Below are 14775 nucleotides of genomic sequence, written 5' to 3' on the forward strand. Positions count from 1 at the left end.
TCTTGAAGACAGCCAGGGGTCTTGAAGACAGCCAGGGGTCTTGAAGACAGCCAAAGTTCTTGAAAACAGCCAGGAGTCTTGAAGACAGCCAGGGGTCTTGAAGACAGCCAGGGGTCTTGAAGACAGCCAGGGGTCTTGAAGACAGCCAGGGATCTTGAAGACAGCCAGGGATCTTGAAGACAGCCAGGGGTCTTGAAGACAGCCAGGGGTCTTGAAGACAGACAGGGGTCTTGAAGACAGCCAGGGATCTTGAAGACAGCCAGGGGTCTTGAAGACAGCCAGGGGTCTTGAAGACAGCCAGGGGTCTTGAAGACAGCCAGGGGTCTTGAAGACAGCCAGGGATCTTGAAGACAGCCAGGGGTCTTGAAGACAGCCAGGGATCTTGAAGACAGCCAGGGGTCTTGAAGACAGCCAGGGGTCTTGAAGACAGCCAGGGATCTTGAAGACAGCCAGGGGTCTTGAAGACAGCCAGGGGTCTTGAAGACAGCCAGGGGTCTTGAAGACAGCCAGGGGTCTTGAAGACTGCCAGGGGTCTTGAAGACAGCCAGGGATCTTGAAGACAGCCAGGGGTCTTGAAGACAGCCAGGGGTCTTGAAGACAGCCAGGGGTCTTGAAGACAGCCAGGGGTCTTGAAGACTGCCAGGGGTCTTGAAGACAGCCAGGGGTCTTGAAGACTGCCAGGGGTCTTGAAGACAGCCAGGGGTCTTGAAGACAGCCAGGGGTCTTGAAGACAGCCAGGGGTCTTGAAGACAGCCAGGGGTCTTGAAGACTGCCAGGGGTCTTGAAGACAGCCAGGGGTCTTGAAGACTGCCAGGGGTCTTGAAGACAGCCAGGGGTCTTGAAGACTGCCAGGGGTCTTGAAGACAGCCAGGGGTCTTGAAGACAGCCAGGGGTCTTGAAGACTGCCAGGGGTCTTGAAGACAGCCAGGGATCTTGAAGACAGCCAGGGGTCTTGAAGACAGCCAGGGATCTTGAAGACAGCCAGGGGTCTTGAAGACTGCCAGGGGTCTTGAAGACAGCCAGGGATCTTGAAGACAGCCAGGGGTCTTGAAGACTGCCAGGGATCTTGAAGACAGCCAGGGGTCTTGAAGACTGCCAGGGGTCTTGAAGACAGCCAGGGGTCATTTTCAAACTTACAACGGTAAAGAGCCGTTTAATTAAAGTTTGGCATAGACTTTTTTTTTAGTCATATTAACACATGGACGAAATATTTGCATTTGTTTGTTAAGTTTGTTGGGTAGTTGTCTCTAAAATAGTTTATTTTCTCTATCTCGAGCCCATAATGACGAAACGAGAATATTTCTGCTGACAGTTTACATGTGGTTAGTCTGCTTCAGCTGGTAGTACAAACTGCCAAGATACTGTAACTGTACCCAGCTGGAGCCCGGGGAGGGTAAAAAGAGTGCTGATTTTGTCAGATAAATTAAAGCTGTGAGTCTTGGTGCATAATAGCATGGTGATGTATGAACTGACAGATGTTAGTTTCGGTCTGTTAAGTCCATTTCAGAGTTTTCTGTATATTATTTCCTCTTTAGCATATTACATTGCATCTCTCAAGTAGTGTTACTCCAGTGAACTCTAAATCCTTGTTTAACATAACAAAATACTAAAGCTTTACAATATATTTTATTTTATTACCTTGGCAAATAATTATCTGTAATTTGCGATATTCAGTCTTAGCATCTAAGAAATAGGTATATTAAAGAGCTCTTCTTATTTCATATATGTATAATCTATTTAAGAGCTAGGGAGCATATCTCTAATATTTCCCATTTTTGTAATTTGTAAGAGCTATTTCTGTTTAGAATTACAATTTCAAAGCAATTGTATGATGTAATTCCTATTGACGTGCTATATTCAGATTTTGTAGGGGCTCTTATTGTATTTATATAAGAAATGATGACCACGTTCAAAATCCTGGTCAATGTGAAATGGTAAAATTGTACATATATTAATATATCCATGGTGTCTGAGAAAGCATCAGGAACATATTTACATGTTTCTTCAAAAGCAGCCTAGCGGTCATAAAATGTTGGAGACGCTTCTCAGTTCATCCTAACAGCATGACAGCCTTTGTCCAAGAGACTTTTCTTATTAGAGACATCACATACAGTGTATGGTGTGGGTAGCAGTTTCAGCTCAACGTGTTTATCTTGTGGGCATTATTATCCTCAAATTCATTATTATTATTATAATCAAGGGGGAGCACTAAACCCGTAGGATTATGTAGCGTCTTCAAATTCAACCCACACAGAAACGTTTCTATTTGACTAGACTCAGACTCCCTCTTTGACTTTTTGACAGGAACAGCTTTATTACTAACTCTACCTCTGATACTTTTCACCCTCGCTGATCTCTAATCAGGCATATGACACCTTTCGCACACCCTACCCTGCAATGTTGTATGATCCGTAGGTTTGTTTGTAGAGCTTGTTATTGAAGGAAAAACAGTTGAAGTTAACACTGTTAACACTGTTAACACGTTTGGTTATGATTATAATAATTAAATTTACCAGTATTTCTTACCTCCCTCGGTTTCAGACCGAGCCGAGGGGGCGTTGACCCCCAAAACCCTCTCCAGGTAAACTTCAAGCATGCAATTGGCGACATTTGTATAAAACTACGTGCTACTCTGGTGATACATTTGATCTGTACACCCACTGCTAGTTCCACAAAACAAGGCACATTGAATAGATAGCGAATGCATTTGTGCTCAACTTCTACAACTATGACAGTGTTCATGTTATATGGAGCAGGGATCCGTAGCGCGCTACGAGGGTGGCGCACTGGTGTGTTGTGAGGGGCCAGGTGGTTATGGAGCCCAGAGTACTAAGGGCGGGACACGCCGCCAGAACGTCACCCACAAACTGAAGTGAGGCCGCCGGAGGCCATTCTAACTTTATATGACGGAGGGCAGGTCTGGGACAGCAGAGGGCCGCTTCTAGGTGCTGCTCACTGGGTACATCGTAGTGTGGTATGTCTACTGCCTTGTACTGCAGGTGGATGGATGTGAGGGAAGAAGCGCCTGTTAAGATGTAAGCTGTGAGGGCAGCACCAAGCTGCCAAACTGTAGGAGAGGTAAGAGCTGGGAGATCATATAGTGTTGTTGGCACCAGAGTAACTTCACGCAAGCAGGGAAAGGCAGAGCGGTGGGGTGGAGGTTGCAAGGTGCCCACAGCCTCCAGTCTGGAGCAGGTGATACTTAGCACTTCCAGGTTTGGGCAGCCGCATGCTATCGCTGAAATCATGTCGTGTGTCAAGTCCCATACGTCAGAAACTCGCAAATCGGAGATTTTGTTGAGGGTGACGTCTCTGAGGGAGCACTTCAGGCAAGACGCAAGGCTCGCCTGGTGCAGTACTAAAGTCTGCAGGCATGGCAGACTGGCTATAACTTGTGCCAAGCATGGCGGACCCACCAGGTTCAAGAGCTTGAGCTTAGGGCAGACTTGTGCCATACCCATCAGGTAAGATGATGGTACGTACACTAGTTGGTAACCCACTGCACGTTGATACCAACATAAATCAACCCTTTCCATACACAGCTGGCACGACACAGCCTGGGGCTGCCCTTCTGTAGCGCTGCTCTCACCACTATACAACTCAGGCTGGTCGTGGGTAAATGTCACTTTCTCGCTTCTTAACTCCAATATAGCGTTAGGTAATTCTTTGTGAAACAATATTTTTAGATCAGGTAGCGACCTAAGAAGTTCACTTACGTAAAGAGTTTCACTTTTTCGTCCAAAATTGAAGAGCCAGAGTGCAGTCAAACTCCTGCAGTTCTGGAGACATGCTACTCCTTTTCCAGCATCGAAGAGGTCGCTGCTGTAGACAACTTTGAGTTCGCATAGTTTCGAACATTGTTGAGCGACTACCTCGAGGGCCCAGTGGAAGGAGTACCTAGTGGACGGGAGAAGCCACAGACACTGCAGATTCTTTAACCTCTGAAGGGACAATGTTGCGCTGATAATGTCTCTCGCCTCTCTAGGAATCACCGTAATTTCAAGAAATAATAGTTTCCTGCAGTGTTTCAGCCTGCTATAAATTACTTCTTCAAAATCAGTTGAGAAATTCTCAATTGTCATCGTGGAGAAAGCAGTGAGCTTCTCGCAAAAAATATACTCGATCACTTTTTTCAAGTGCATCTTATCAATGTTTTCTAACATTATTTTTTTAAGTGTTTCACTAATAAGGACTTTCCCATAATTTGTCCACATTTTAGGTGACAAATTTACGAAATATTTCTTCAAATCATTAAACATATTGGAAGTTATACAATACGATACACCTATGTCATCTTTGGACTTGTCGCTAGGACACTTGTTTACTAAATTTTCTGGTTTGTTTTTATCATAAATCTCAAAACACTCGTCTAGTTTCCTCCGTTTATCACTGTGTGTCGCTTCGTCATTTTCTTGATCGCCCAATTTTCTTTTACTTGTCATAAACTGATGAAGAGCTTCAATCACTTTAACTTTCTTGTTATAGTGTAGTTCTCCCTCTTCTTGATCACAGGAATAACTACGTTTTCTTTTATACTTCTTATCTTGGTCTTCATTAGAAGTATCTTCTAGCTTCTCTTGAAGTAAAATGTTAGTAATTGCTTTTAATGTCAGTCGTGCTGTTTGTATTCTTGAAAATGATTCAAGAGATTGCAAATGGACTCTTTCTGTCATAACTGGAGGTACAGGATCACCTGTAACATGAAATGAATGATTACATTTTTTGGTTTATCTTGTTAGAAGTTGTGTTCTAACATCCTAGAGAAGATTCTAAATGAAGCATAAGCATCACTCTGCTAGCAATCAGGCTTCAAGGGAACTTACTCAAGTGACGCTTGGTGGCTCAAGTTCTCGCATCACACGGCGAATTCCGGGTTTGATTCCCGGCGAGGGTAGAAACATTGGGCGTGTTTCTTTACACCGGTTGTCTATGTTCACCCGTCAGTAAAATAGGTACCTGGGTGTTAGTGGACTGGTGTGGGTCGCATCCTGGGACAAAACTGACTTAATTTGCCCGAAATACTCTGCATAACAAGCAGCTTTATATATAGTAGTATGTTATTGATGTCAGCTAGGACTGTATACCTTGTACAGGTAGAAATAAAGTTATTATTATATGGCAGTACACGACCCCCAATGGAAATAAGTTACTTTGACTTTATTGAGTTATCCTAGGTAATTTACGGTAATATGTTATAACAGGCATTAATAAGTTTATTTAGGTACAGGCACACAAGTACAATTATCATACATAGTCTAACTTATGTGTAAATTACCTAAGATAACCCATAAGAGGCAGACAATGTGACTTATTTCCAATGAGGCCCTTGCAGTATCTTAATATTTAAAGCCACCACTCTTGATCCAGGGAACTGGATCTGTGCTCCAGGACCCTACATCAAGCTTGAATGCCTTCCATAACCCACCTCCCACAAGCGCTATATAATACCTAAGGGTTTAACGCGCCCCCGAATAATATTTAAAGCCTAGCTGCAAGATACAGTAGAAATCAGTCATGATTATAAACTTAAAATTAAAACAGCAAAGTAACAATATGTGAAAATTAGTTAGAGTAAAAAAAGATACAACAACAAGCTCTTCTTGGTACTCTGCCTTGACAAAAAAACTGAAAGATAGACTGCAAATCACCCAGAACAAAATCGTAAGATTCATCCTGGGGCTGGGACCAAGAGAACATGTAGGCCAGGATGAATTACAGCAGTTGGATATGCTGAATGTTGAAGACAGAGTAAAACAACTGAAGCTAAATCATGTTTATAAAATTGCTCACAAACAATGTCCAGAATATCTTGCTGTCAATTTTGTCAAGGCTGGGAACCAAAGCAATCATAGTACTAGGGGGAGAGAGCACAACTTTGTAGTAGCCACAGTCAGTGGCCAGGCTTCAAACACCTTTTATTGTACAGCAATAAAGGAATGGAACAGACTACCTGCACATGTCAAAGCCAGTCATAGCGTGAACCAGTTCAAGAAGAGTGCCAAAAGGTGTCTGATGAATGTAGCTACAGAAAGGGAGGGGAATGATTTTCTATTTTTTAGCTAACATACGTGTAAATACCATAATTTTTAAAGGGGTGGACCGGTAAGCCAGCGGAAGGCCTCGGTCAGATGACCAAAAGCTCCAAAGGCGGGTCATCATCTGACTAAGACCCGCGTCAGAAAACATTTGTCCTGTTTCCTGACGAACCTTACCTAACCTAACCTACGTGTAAATTTTACCTTATTCCTTGTAATGACCCTCGTATTGTAGATAGTCTTAATGACCTTGGTGTAGCAGATAGTCTTTTTAGTATGATAATAAGATGTTATCTTCATTGTAGAATAATAAGAAAATATTATAACCTTTATACTATAATAATAAGGTAAAAGGACCCCAATGGAAATAAGTCACTCTGTCTGACTTTTTTGGGTTATCCCAGGTTCTCTACACATATGCTGCTATGTATGATAATTCTATGTAACTGTATTTGTGTATACCTGAATAAACTTACTTACTTACTTACTTAACAGGAATAAAATTATACACTGTAAACAGAGTGTACCAGTGAACGAGCAGATGTCGTGTATACTGGTTTGTCTCACCCGGGTAATGCCATTATTATTATAATCATGGAGGAGCGCTAAACCCGTTGGGATTATACAGCTCCTGTGGTAGGGGAGGGGATGGAAAGTATTCAGACTCAATTCGAGGAACTAAAGCACAGATCCAATTCCTTAGATCAGGATTATTATTATTATAATCAAGGGGGAAGCGCTAAACCCGGAGGATTATACAGCGCCTGGGGGGGGGATATGTGGAAGGCATTCAGGCTTAATTCGGGGAACTGGAGCACAGATCCAATTCCCTAAATCAAGAGCCCCTCACCAACATCAAGGAACCTTCCTTGAGGGGCCTTAGATCAGGAGCCCCTCATTAGCATCAAGGAACCTCTCTCGAGGGGCTGAGTAACAGCAAACAACCTGTGTAGTTAGTGTGAATTACTGAAGAGAGTAGAGAGAGCAGTGAGGCAGTTTAGGCAGCAGTTAACTGCTACATTCTCAGGAAAAAAAATATAAATGACTTAAACGCTTCCCAAGACAGCACCTTGTGTCGCAATACTTGTGCTATGTATGCCATATGTTTATTACTGTTAAATATAATCTCGTACAGTATACAGACGATAATGCCCACTTAGTGTCAGGTAGAGATATTAAGTCATCCACACTCATGTACAACACCTGGCTGTATTAACGAAGCAGGCGTCATCAGTCAAATACTGAGGCGATTACAATACAGGAGACAATGTAAGAAGTGGAGAGGTAATTTGAGGTGATCAGTCCCCCAGCCTTGATAGACGGTCAGTGTCTTGTCCTCTTTCCTGACCAATATTTTAATAAATCTCAAGGCTAAGAGATAATTAAAAAATTATAATTGATTAAATTACTGGATAATGCCTTTTTTGATCAGCTTCAATCCTTTATCACTGGTGGGCTTTATTTATTTACAGTTTGTTGCTCAGTTTGAGCTGTGTCAATTTCAATTTGCCAATTTTATTAAGTAAAGATTTCATCTGTCATCACTAGAGAATGCCACTTTTGATCGTCTTCAAACTCTAAATGTGGTGTGGAATTTTTTTTACATTATTTCCTCAATGTAGAACATATAAATGAATAATATAATTGCGTATTAAAATTTGATGCTATTTGGACCCTTCGAGAAGTTTCGAGTGAGAGGGGGGGGGAAGGCAGAACAACTGGGGAGTGACGCCACAGAGAGACACTATATTGAACTTAAACGTGTGAGCACTGGTCTGAATTGTGCAATGTAATCAGGCGTTCTCCAAGGTCAACTGGGGTTTTCGGCCTGAATTTGTAATAGGAACCTGTATTAATGTCCCCTGCTGAAGAATTGGGACAGGAAATTTGCGGGCCCCCAAGAATTACATGGGGATGGTGAAAGATAAGGGATACAAACATCACAGGGAAGTGTGCCATTAGTCCTTGCATTTAGATCTCGAGCTGGCCAGTGTAGGGTCTAGGTGTCAGCTAGGTGTTGTGGTGTGATCTATCTTCAGTTATTAAGTGGTAAGTGTTATCCAGTGAAATACAGAATTTTTTTTTTATAAAATAAGGCTCCATAATACCGGGACTGAAGTGAAAGTGAACGTGTTTTATTCCTGTCACAGGCAGAGTGGTCAGAACAGGAGCAGATGAGGTGTGTTTAGGCAGTAGGTTACACACAACAGAGGAAGCAAGATGTAGAAGTGTGGGATGTGGTGTTGGGTAGGATTTTTTTAGTGTATACTATTTTGTTTTGGTGCTCTCATTTATATGTAAAGCCCTAGTGTGTGCAAGGGCCTGTGTTTTGGAGAGCATTTAATATTTTTACTGTAGACTAAGTAGCCGGCAGGAAGGAAGGAGGGGTGTCATAAAGCCTCCCAGTTTATATATTTTAACTCAGTAGCGGTGTGCTAGTGAGCCAATGTGAACCGGAGCATGGTGGTTTTTTGGAGTAGATTGTAAGTTATATGTAAGTTACTATTATTATATATTATATATATTTTTGTATAGGTGAGTTTTTGTGTCCTTATACAACGTTAGTTATTTGCACTCATTCTTCTTGATTTGTAAATGTACATGCTGGCCCTAGAATTGCTATGTTTTTCACTGTAATTTAAATGCCCCTAGACAGTAGATTGAGTAGCCATTTAGGAGCCAGGGCCATTTTATTTAAGTTACGACATCAAAGTCATAACAGTAAGTGGAAATACGATTTTTTTGTGTACCTAGCAAGCCTAATCATACACAGTCCACATTATTTTATAACTTACCATTATTGGTATTAATGTTTAATATTGTAATTATTAATTTAGTGTCAGGTCTAGCTTTTTTGAGAGTGGTGAAGAAGTGGGCATCGAGGGAGTTACAGTTCAGCGACCTACTGTGACTTAAGTCCAACTTATCTCACTCAAATTACTTGCAGGTAATACCCTGCAAACCTCCTGCAGGTAATTTGCTCACATAATAATTCACAGTAAATGGTTTATCGTAATTGGAGTATTATTTTTTATTAATCTGGGGCTGTGTGGGCGCCAGTTTGATTACTTTTTTCCAATTTAATCAAATTGGATTTCTTTTAAATACCTGAAGGTAGGTTCCTTAATGCTAGTGAGGGGCTCTTGATTTCAGGAATTGAACCAGCAATCAAATTCTTTCAGTCGAGTTTGAATGCCTTCCATTCCTCCCGGGTGTTGTATGGTCCCTATGGGTTTAGCACTTTTCAATAGGCAATTAAGAAAAATCACATCAATATTTTTTCTTAAGGATTATAGAGAATTTTAAATGAAATGTATATGAGAAAAGAATACTGTAGAAAAATATATAAAAAATCCGTGGTTTAATGGTGCTTTTAAGTATAATAATAATATAAGTTTATTTCAGCATGCTACAATATACAGAGATGGGTGACAGTTGTGCATGCAGAAAATCCATAGTTATGCAGATCATTTCGGGCAAATTCTAAGCAACTTATTCGTTTGCTTTCTCATAAATTTTCGTTTATTATTGGAGGACACTATATTTGATCGGTTTCAAGTTTTCCCACGCTGTGTAATATATCTTGGGTAAGACTTATAGATCTATTAGCATACGTGGAGCCCCATGTACAGTGTTACAGAGGTCATTCCCAAATTCTGTTACCGTGTGATGGGTGGAGACAAGCTCCTCTGACTTCAGTATTTCAGCAGTGGTATATTTACTGAAGTGTGTTGATGTCATTTTGCCACTTTTAATCTCGAAATGGTATAGTATTATTATACCTTACTGCATTATTTTGTCTTGATGCTGGTCAGGGGTTCTTGATTCAATAACCTGGATTTATCTTCCTTTGCTTTGATCGAATTTGAATATTCCACAGGAGCTATATGACTCGTGTAGGTTTAGTTTTCCTTTCATTAAAATATAAGTTATGAACGTCATCACTCTTCAGTGCATCATATAAGATGGATGGAATCTTTCATGGCTGTGTAGCCACAAATTTTGTTGGATTCTGTACAGAAACTGGAAAATGCATCTTCTGGTCGGCTTTAAACTTTTAGTTCTGATGTGGTTTCCTTAAAGGAAACAATCTCTTGATGTTAGGTTGAGTAACTCGTGAGCTAATTTTATTAATCAGATTAGTTGCTGTGAAATATTTCTTCTGATCAGAAATAAGTCAGTTTGACTTTATTTGGTTATCCTGGGTTAAACCAGCTTAATGTTTTTTTTATGTGCCTATAACATCTGTATACCCTTAAGACCATTGTTAAAAAATTGCAGGTTATGTACACTAAGATTATATAACTTCGGTGGCAAAATCTAAAATCTAAAATCTAGATTATATAAAACTAACTAAATTACTCTCTTAAAAGCTGGTCAGTCAGAGTAAAGTTGGAATTGATTTTGGCCTCTGTAGCTCCCAGTTTGACTTTTTGGAAGAAAATGGTAAAATTAATAATAATAATAATATCTTTATTTACTACAAGTACATGTACAAGGTATACAGTCCTAGCTGACATCAATGACATACTGCTATATAGAAAGTCGCTTGTTATGCAGAGCATTTCGGGCAAATTAAGTCAGTTTTGTCCCAGGATGCGACCCACACCAGTCGACTAACACCCAGGTACCCATTTTACTGACGGGTGAACATAGACAACCGGTGTAAAGAAACACGCCCAGTGTTTCTACCCTGGCTGGGAGTCGAACCCAGACACACTCGCCCTGTGAAGCGAGAGCTCTACCCACCAGATCATACTGGTCAGTCAGTATTTATAGGGTGAAAGTGATCATGTAGACCAGTATTTATACTGTAATGGTAGTCACAGTTTGAGTAATGTATATATGTAAATACGGACCTCTGCACAGTGAATATAAACATACTATCTTGCTATTTATATATTTTAAACATGTGAACCACGCTTTCTACAGTGGACATGTAGATCACATTGTTAATATAGAGGTAGAGAACATGTGCACTACACTTTGCATCTGGTCGACATAGATTACTGAATAAGACACTTTTACCACAGTTGTTTATCTTTATTGTCGTGACGTTTCGCCTGCACAGCAGTCTAATATAACCCCGGAAGTAGGTGTTTTGACGGGACCTGATCACGTCAAAAGTACTGTTACTGTCTCAAGTGTTGTATTCATCTGTATTTAATTGAAGAAGGTTGATGTGCATGCGAATCATCGCGGCAATAAAGATATCCAAGTGACGGATATGTTTCATATTTATCAAACTGTCGCCATTGTATATCAATAATGGCGATAAATAGGTTACACACACACACACACCGATTAGCTTTAGCAAACTTTAGTGTCACTGGAGCTACACAGGTGAGTGTAAGCTTCACTCTTCTAGTGTAAACATTGCACTCAACACTCTACCTGTAGAGAAGAGTCAACACTAGACACCTACAAGCAAGTCTCAGCTGTGAATGTTGTGGCCAACTAAGAACTTGGTCCATTGAGGGTTTTTGTTGTGACTACCACTGTCTCCTCTCTGCTATATATATGTATACTTCGTTCTCTTTAGTTTTGCCGCAGTTAATATATCCATATGAGCCCTTTTTTTTAAATATTTAAAAACTAAATGCGAAGAATTCTAATATGAAATATATAAGTGTTGACACAGGCAGGTGTAGCCTCGTACCTCATTGCTATTTTAAGCTGCAGGTCGAGGAGCACCGCCAACTTTCAATTTGTCCCATCAAATGTTAAGGTGTAAACCCTTGTATCATTTTAATTTCAGGTCCTGCCATCTAAATTTGTTCTAATATACTAAACTGTTGATAGAAACCCCACCATTGAAAAGCACAAAGATATCAGTATCAAGGCTTTGTATCACATGGCCCAGTTCAGCCTTTTTTAAATGCTGATTTTCTGTTATCCATATTTGTTTTTACGACACTGTGAAGGAATCAATGCTGTCTTTGATAAAGTTGTAGTGTAAAAAATAATTCAAACCATATCTGTTGTCTTTGGGGAACATTAAATTCCTTTTCTATTATTAGTTAAGAAAATATGTAGAGCTAAAAATCAAATAAGCTGATACAAAAAATGCATCAGGATCGTTTATGTTAATTGTAAAGAGGTTAAGTAGATAAACCACAAGATTTATATACCCTGTATACCATGAACCCTTTGTTTACAATTTCTCTTTTTTTGGGAGTACATTTGCTGCTCTTAATTATCCGCCCAGAGGTTGAGCACAATCTTCACCAGGTTACTAGGACAATAATACAAAAAGAGCTTCATTAACTTGAGACTGAGCGAGACTGACATCAGTCAGTTCATCTATCATGCAGGAAGAGCCACATGTCCATGATGCATCCAACAAACTCAGCCAACTCTTGTCACTGCTGCCCAGTTCTGGTTGGACTCAGCCCGCCCTCTTCTTAACACATTTAATTGTAGTAAAGACAAATAGCGGACTGATGAAGGCTCCTTACCTGGAGTTTACCTGGAGAGAGTTCCGGGGGTCAACGCCCCCGCGGCCCGGTCTGTGACCAGGCCTCCTGGTGGATCAGAGCCTGATCAACCAGGCTGTTACTGCTGGCTGCACGCAAACCAACGTACGAGCCACAGCCCGGCTTGTCCAGTACCAGCTTGAAGACTGCCAGGGGTCTGTTGGTAATCCCCCTTATGTGTGCTGGGAGGCAGTTGAACAGTCTGGGGCCCCTGACACTTATTGTATGGTCTCTTAACGTGCTAGTGACACCCCTGCTTTTCATTGGGGGAATGTTGCATCGTCTGCCAAGTCTTTTGCTTTCGTAGTGAGTGATTTTCGTGTGCAAGTTCGGTACTAGTCCCTCTAGGATTTTCCAGGCGTATATAATCATGTATCTCTCCCGCCTGCGTTCCAGGGAATACAGGTTTAGGAACCTCAAGCGCTCCCAGTAATTGAGGTGTTTTATCTCCGTTATGCGCGCCGTGAAGGTTCTCTGTACATTTTCTAGGTCAGCAATTTCACCTGCCTTGAAAGGTGCTGTTAGTGTGCAGCAATATTCCAGCCTAGATAGAACAAGTGACCTGAAGAGTGTCATCATGGGCTTGGCCTCCCTAGTTTTGAAGGTTCTCATTATCCATCCTGTCATTTTTCTAGCAGATGCGATTGATACAATGTTATGGTCCTTGAAGGTGAGATCCTCCGACATGATCACTCCCAGGTCTTTGACGTTGGTGTTTCGCTCTATTTTGTGGCCAGAATTTGTTTTGTACTCTGATGAAGATTTAATTTCCTCGTGTTTACCATATCTGAGTAATTGAAATTTCTCATCGTTGAACTTCATATTGTTTTCTGCAGCCCACTGAAAGATTTGGTTGATGTCCGCCTGGAGCCTTGCAGTGTCTGCAATGGAAGACACTGTCATGCAGATTCGGGTGTCATCTGCAAAGAAAGACACGGGCTGTGGCTGACATCCTTGTCTATGTCGGATTTGAGGATGAGGAACAAGATGGGAGCGAGTACTGTGCCTTGTGGAACAGAGCTTTTCACCGTAGCTGCCTCGGACTTTACTCTGTTGACGACTACCCTCTGTGTTCTGTTAGTGAGGAAATTATAGATCCATCGACCGACTTTTCCTGTTATTCCTTTAGCACGCATTTTGTGAGCTATTACGCCATGGTCACACTTGTCGAAGGCTTTTGCAAAGTCTGTATATATTACATCTGCATTGTTTTTGTCTTCTAGTGCATCTAGGACCTTGTCGTAGTGATCCAATAGTTGAGACAGACAGGAGCGACCTGTTCTAAACCCATGTTGCCCTGGGTTGTGTAACTGATGGGTTTCTAGATGGGTGGTGATCTTGCTTCTTAGGACCCTTTCAAAGATTTTTATGATATGGGATGTTAGTGCTATCGGTCTGTAGTTCTTCGCTGTTGCTTTACTGCCCCCTTTGTGGAGTGGGGCTATGTCTGTTGTTTTTAGTAACTGAGGGACGACCCCCGTGTCCATGCTCCCTCTCCATAGGATGGAAAAGGCTCGTGATAGGGGCTTCTTGCAGTTCTTGATGAACACGGAGTTCCATGAGTCTGGCCCTGGGGCAGAGTGCATGGGCATGTCATTTATCGCCTGTTCGAAGTCATTTGGCGTCAGGATAACATCGGATAGGCTTGTGTTAACCAAATTCTGTGGCTTTCTCATAAAAAATTAATTTTGATTTTCGACTCTCAGTCTGGTTAGCGGCTTGCTAAAAACTGAGTCATATTGGGACTTGAGTAGCTCACTCATTTCCTTGCTGTCATCTGTGTAGGACCCATCTTGTTTAAGTAGGGGCTCAATACTGGACGTTGTTCTCGACTTTGATTTGGCATAGGAGAAGAAATACTTTGGGTTTCTTTCGATTTCATTTATGGCTTTTAGTTCTTCCCGCGATTCCTGACTCCTATAAGATTCCTTTAGCTTAAGTTCGATGCTTGCTATTTCTCTGACCAGTGTCTCCCTACGCATTTCAGATATATTGACCTCTTTTAGCCGCTCTGTTATTCTTTTCCGTCGCATGTAAAGGGAGCGCCTGTCTCTTTCTATTTTACATCTACTCCTCCTTTTTCTTAGAGGAATAAGCCTTGTGCATACATCGAGTGCCACCAAGTTAATCTGTTCTTAAGCAGCCTTTTTGAATTATTATTGTGTGAACAAATATCCTGCAGGAGGTTTACGGGGTATTACCTGAATTATTACCTACAAGTAATTTGGGTGAGATAAATGAGTCACAGCAGGTCGCCAAACTGT

General features: G+C 41.3%; 1 protein-coding gene across 2 annotated transcripts; it reads right to left on the bottom strand.

The window, feature by feature from the left end:
* Nucleotides 1–946: 946 nt before the first annotated feature.
* Nucleotides 947–11547, bottom strand: LOC128689466 (uncharacterized). Of its 2 annotated transcripts, none has more exons than XM_053777801.2 (2): nt 11461–11547; nt 947–4693 (listed from the first exon to the last, which is right to left on the bottom strand). In XM_053777801.2, the coding sequence occupies exons 1-2, from the start codon at nt 11507–11509 to the stop codon at nt 2739–2741; spliced, it is 2004 nt and encodes a 667-aa protein (XP_053633776.1). In that variant the 5' UTR covers nt 11510–11547; the 3' UTR covers nt 947–2738. The 2 variants fall into 2 exon arrangements, with proteins under 2 accessions (XP_053633776.1, XP_053633777.1); XM_053777802.2 differs by having other exon boundaries at nt 11430–11515.
* Between the last annotated feature and the right edge of the window lie 3228 nt (nt 11548–14775).

This window comes from Cherax quadricarinatus, chromosome 18 (assembly GCF_038502225.1).
Source record: "Cherax quadricarinatus isolate ZL_2023a chromosome 18, ASM3850222v1, whole genome shotgun sequence".
NCBI classification, from domain to species: Eukaryota; Metazoa; Arthropoda; class Malacostraca; order Decapoda; family Parastacidae; genus Cherax; species Cherax quadricarinatus.

Bases quoted from the DNA above. Each gene is read 5' to 3' on its own strand.
- LOC128689466 (XM_053777801.2), bottom strand. From the start codon at position 11,509: ATGGACCAAGTTCTTAGTTGGCCACAACATTCACAGCTGAGACTTGCT. The intron at 4,694-11,460 runs GTAGGTGTCTAG...TTCATGTTACAG, and splicing joins TTCACAGCTGAGACTTGCTT to GTGATCCTGTACCTCCAGTT.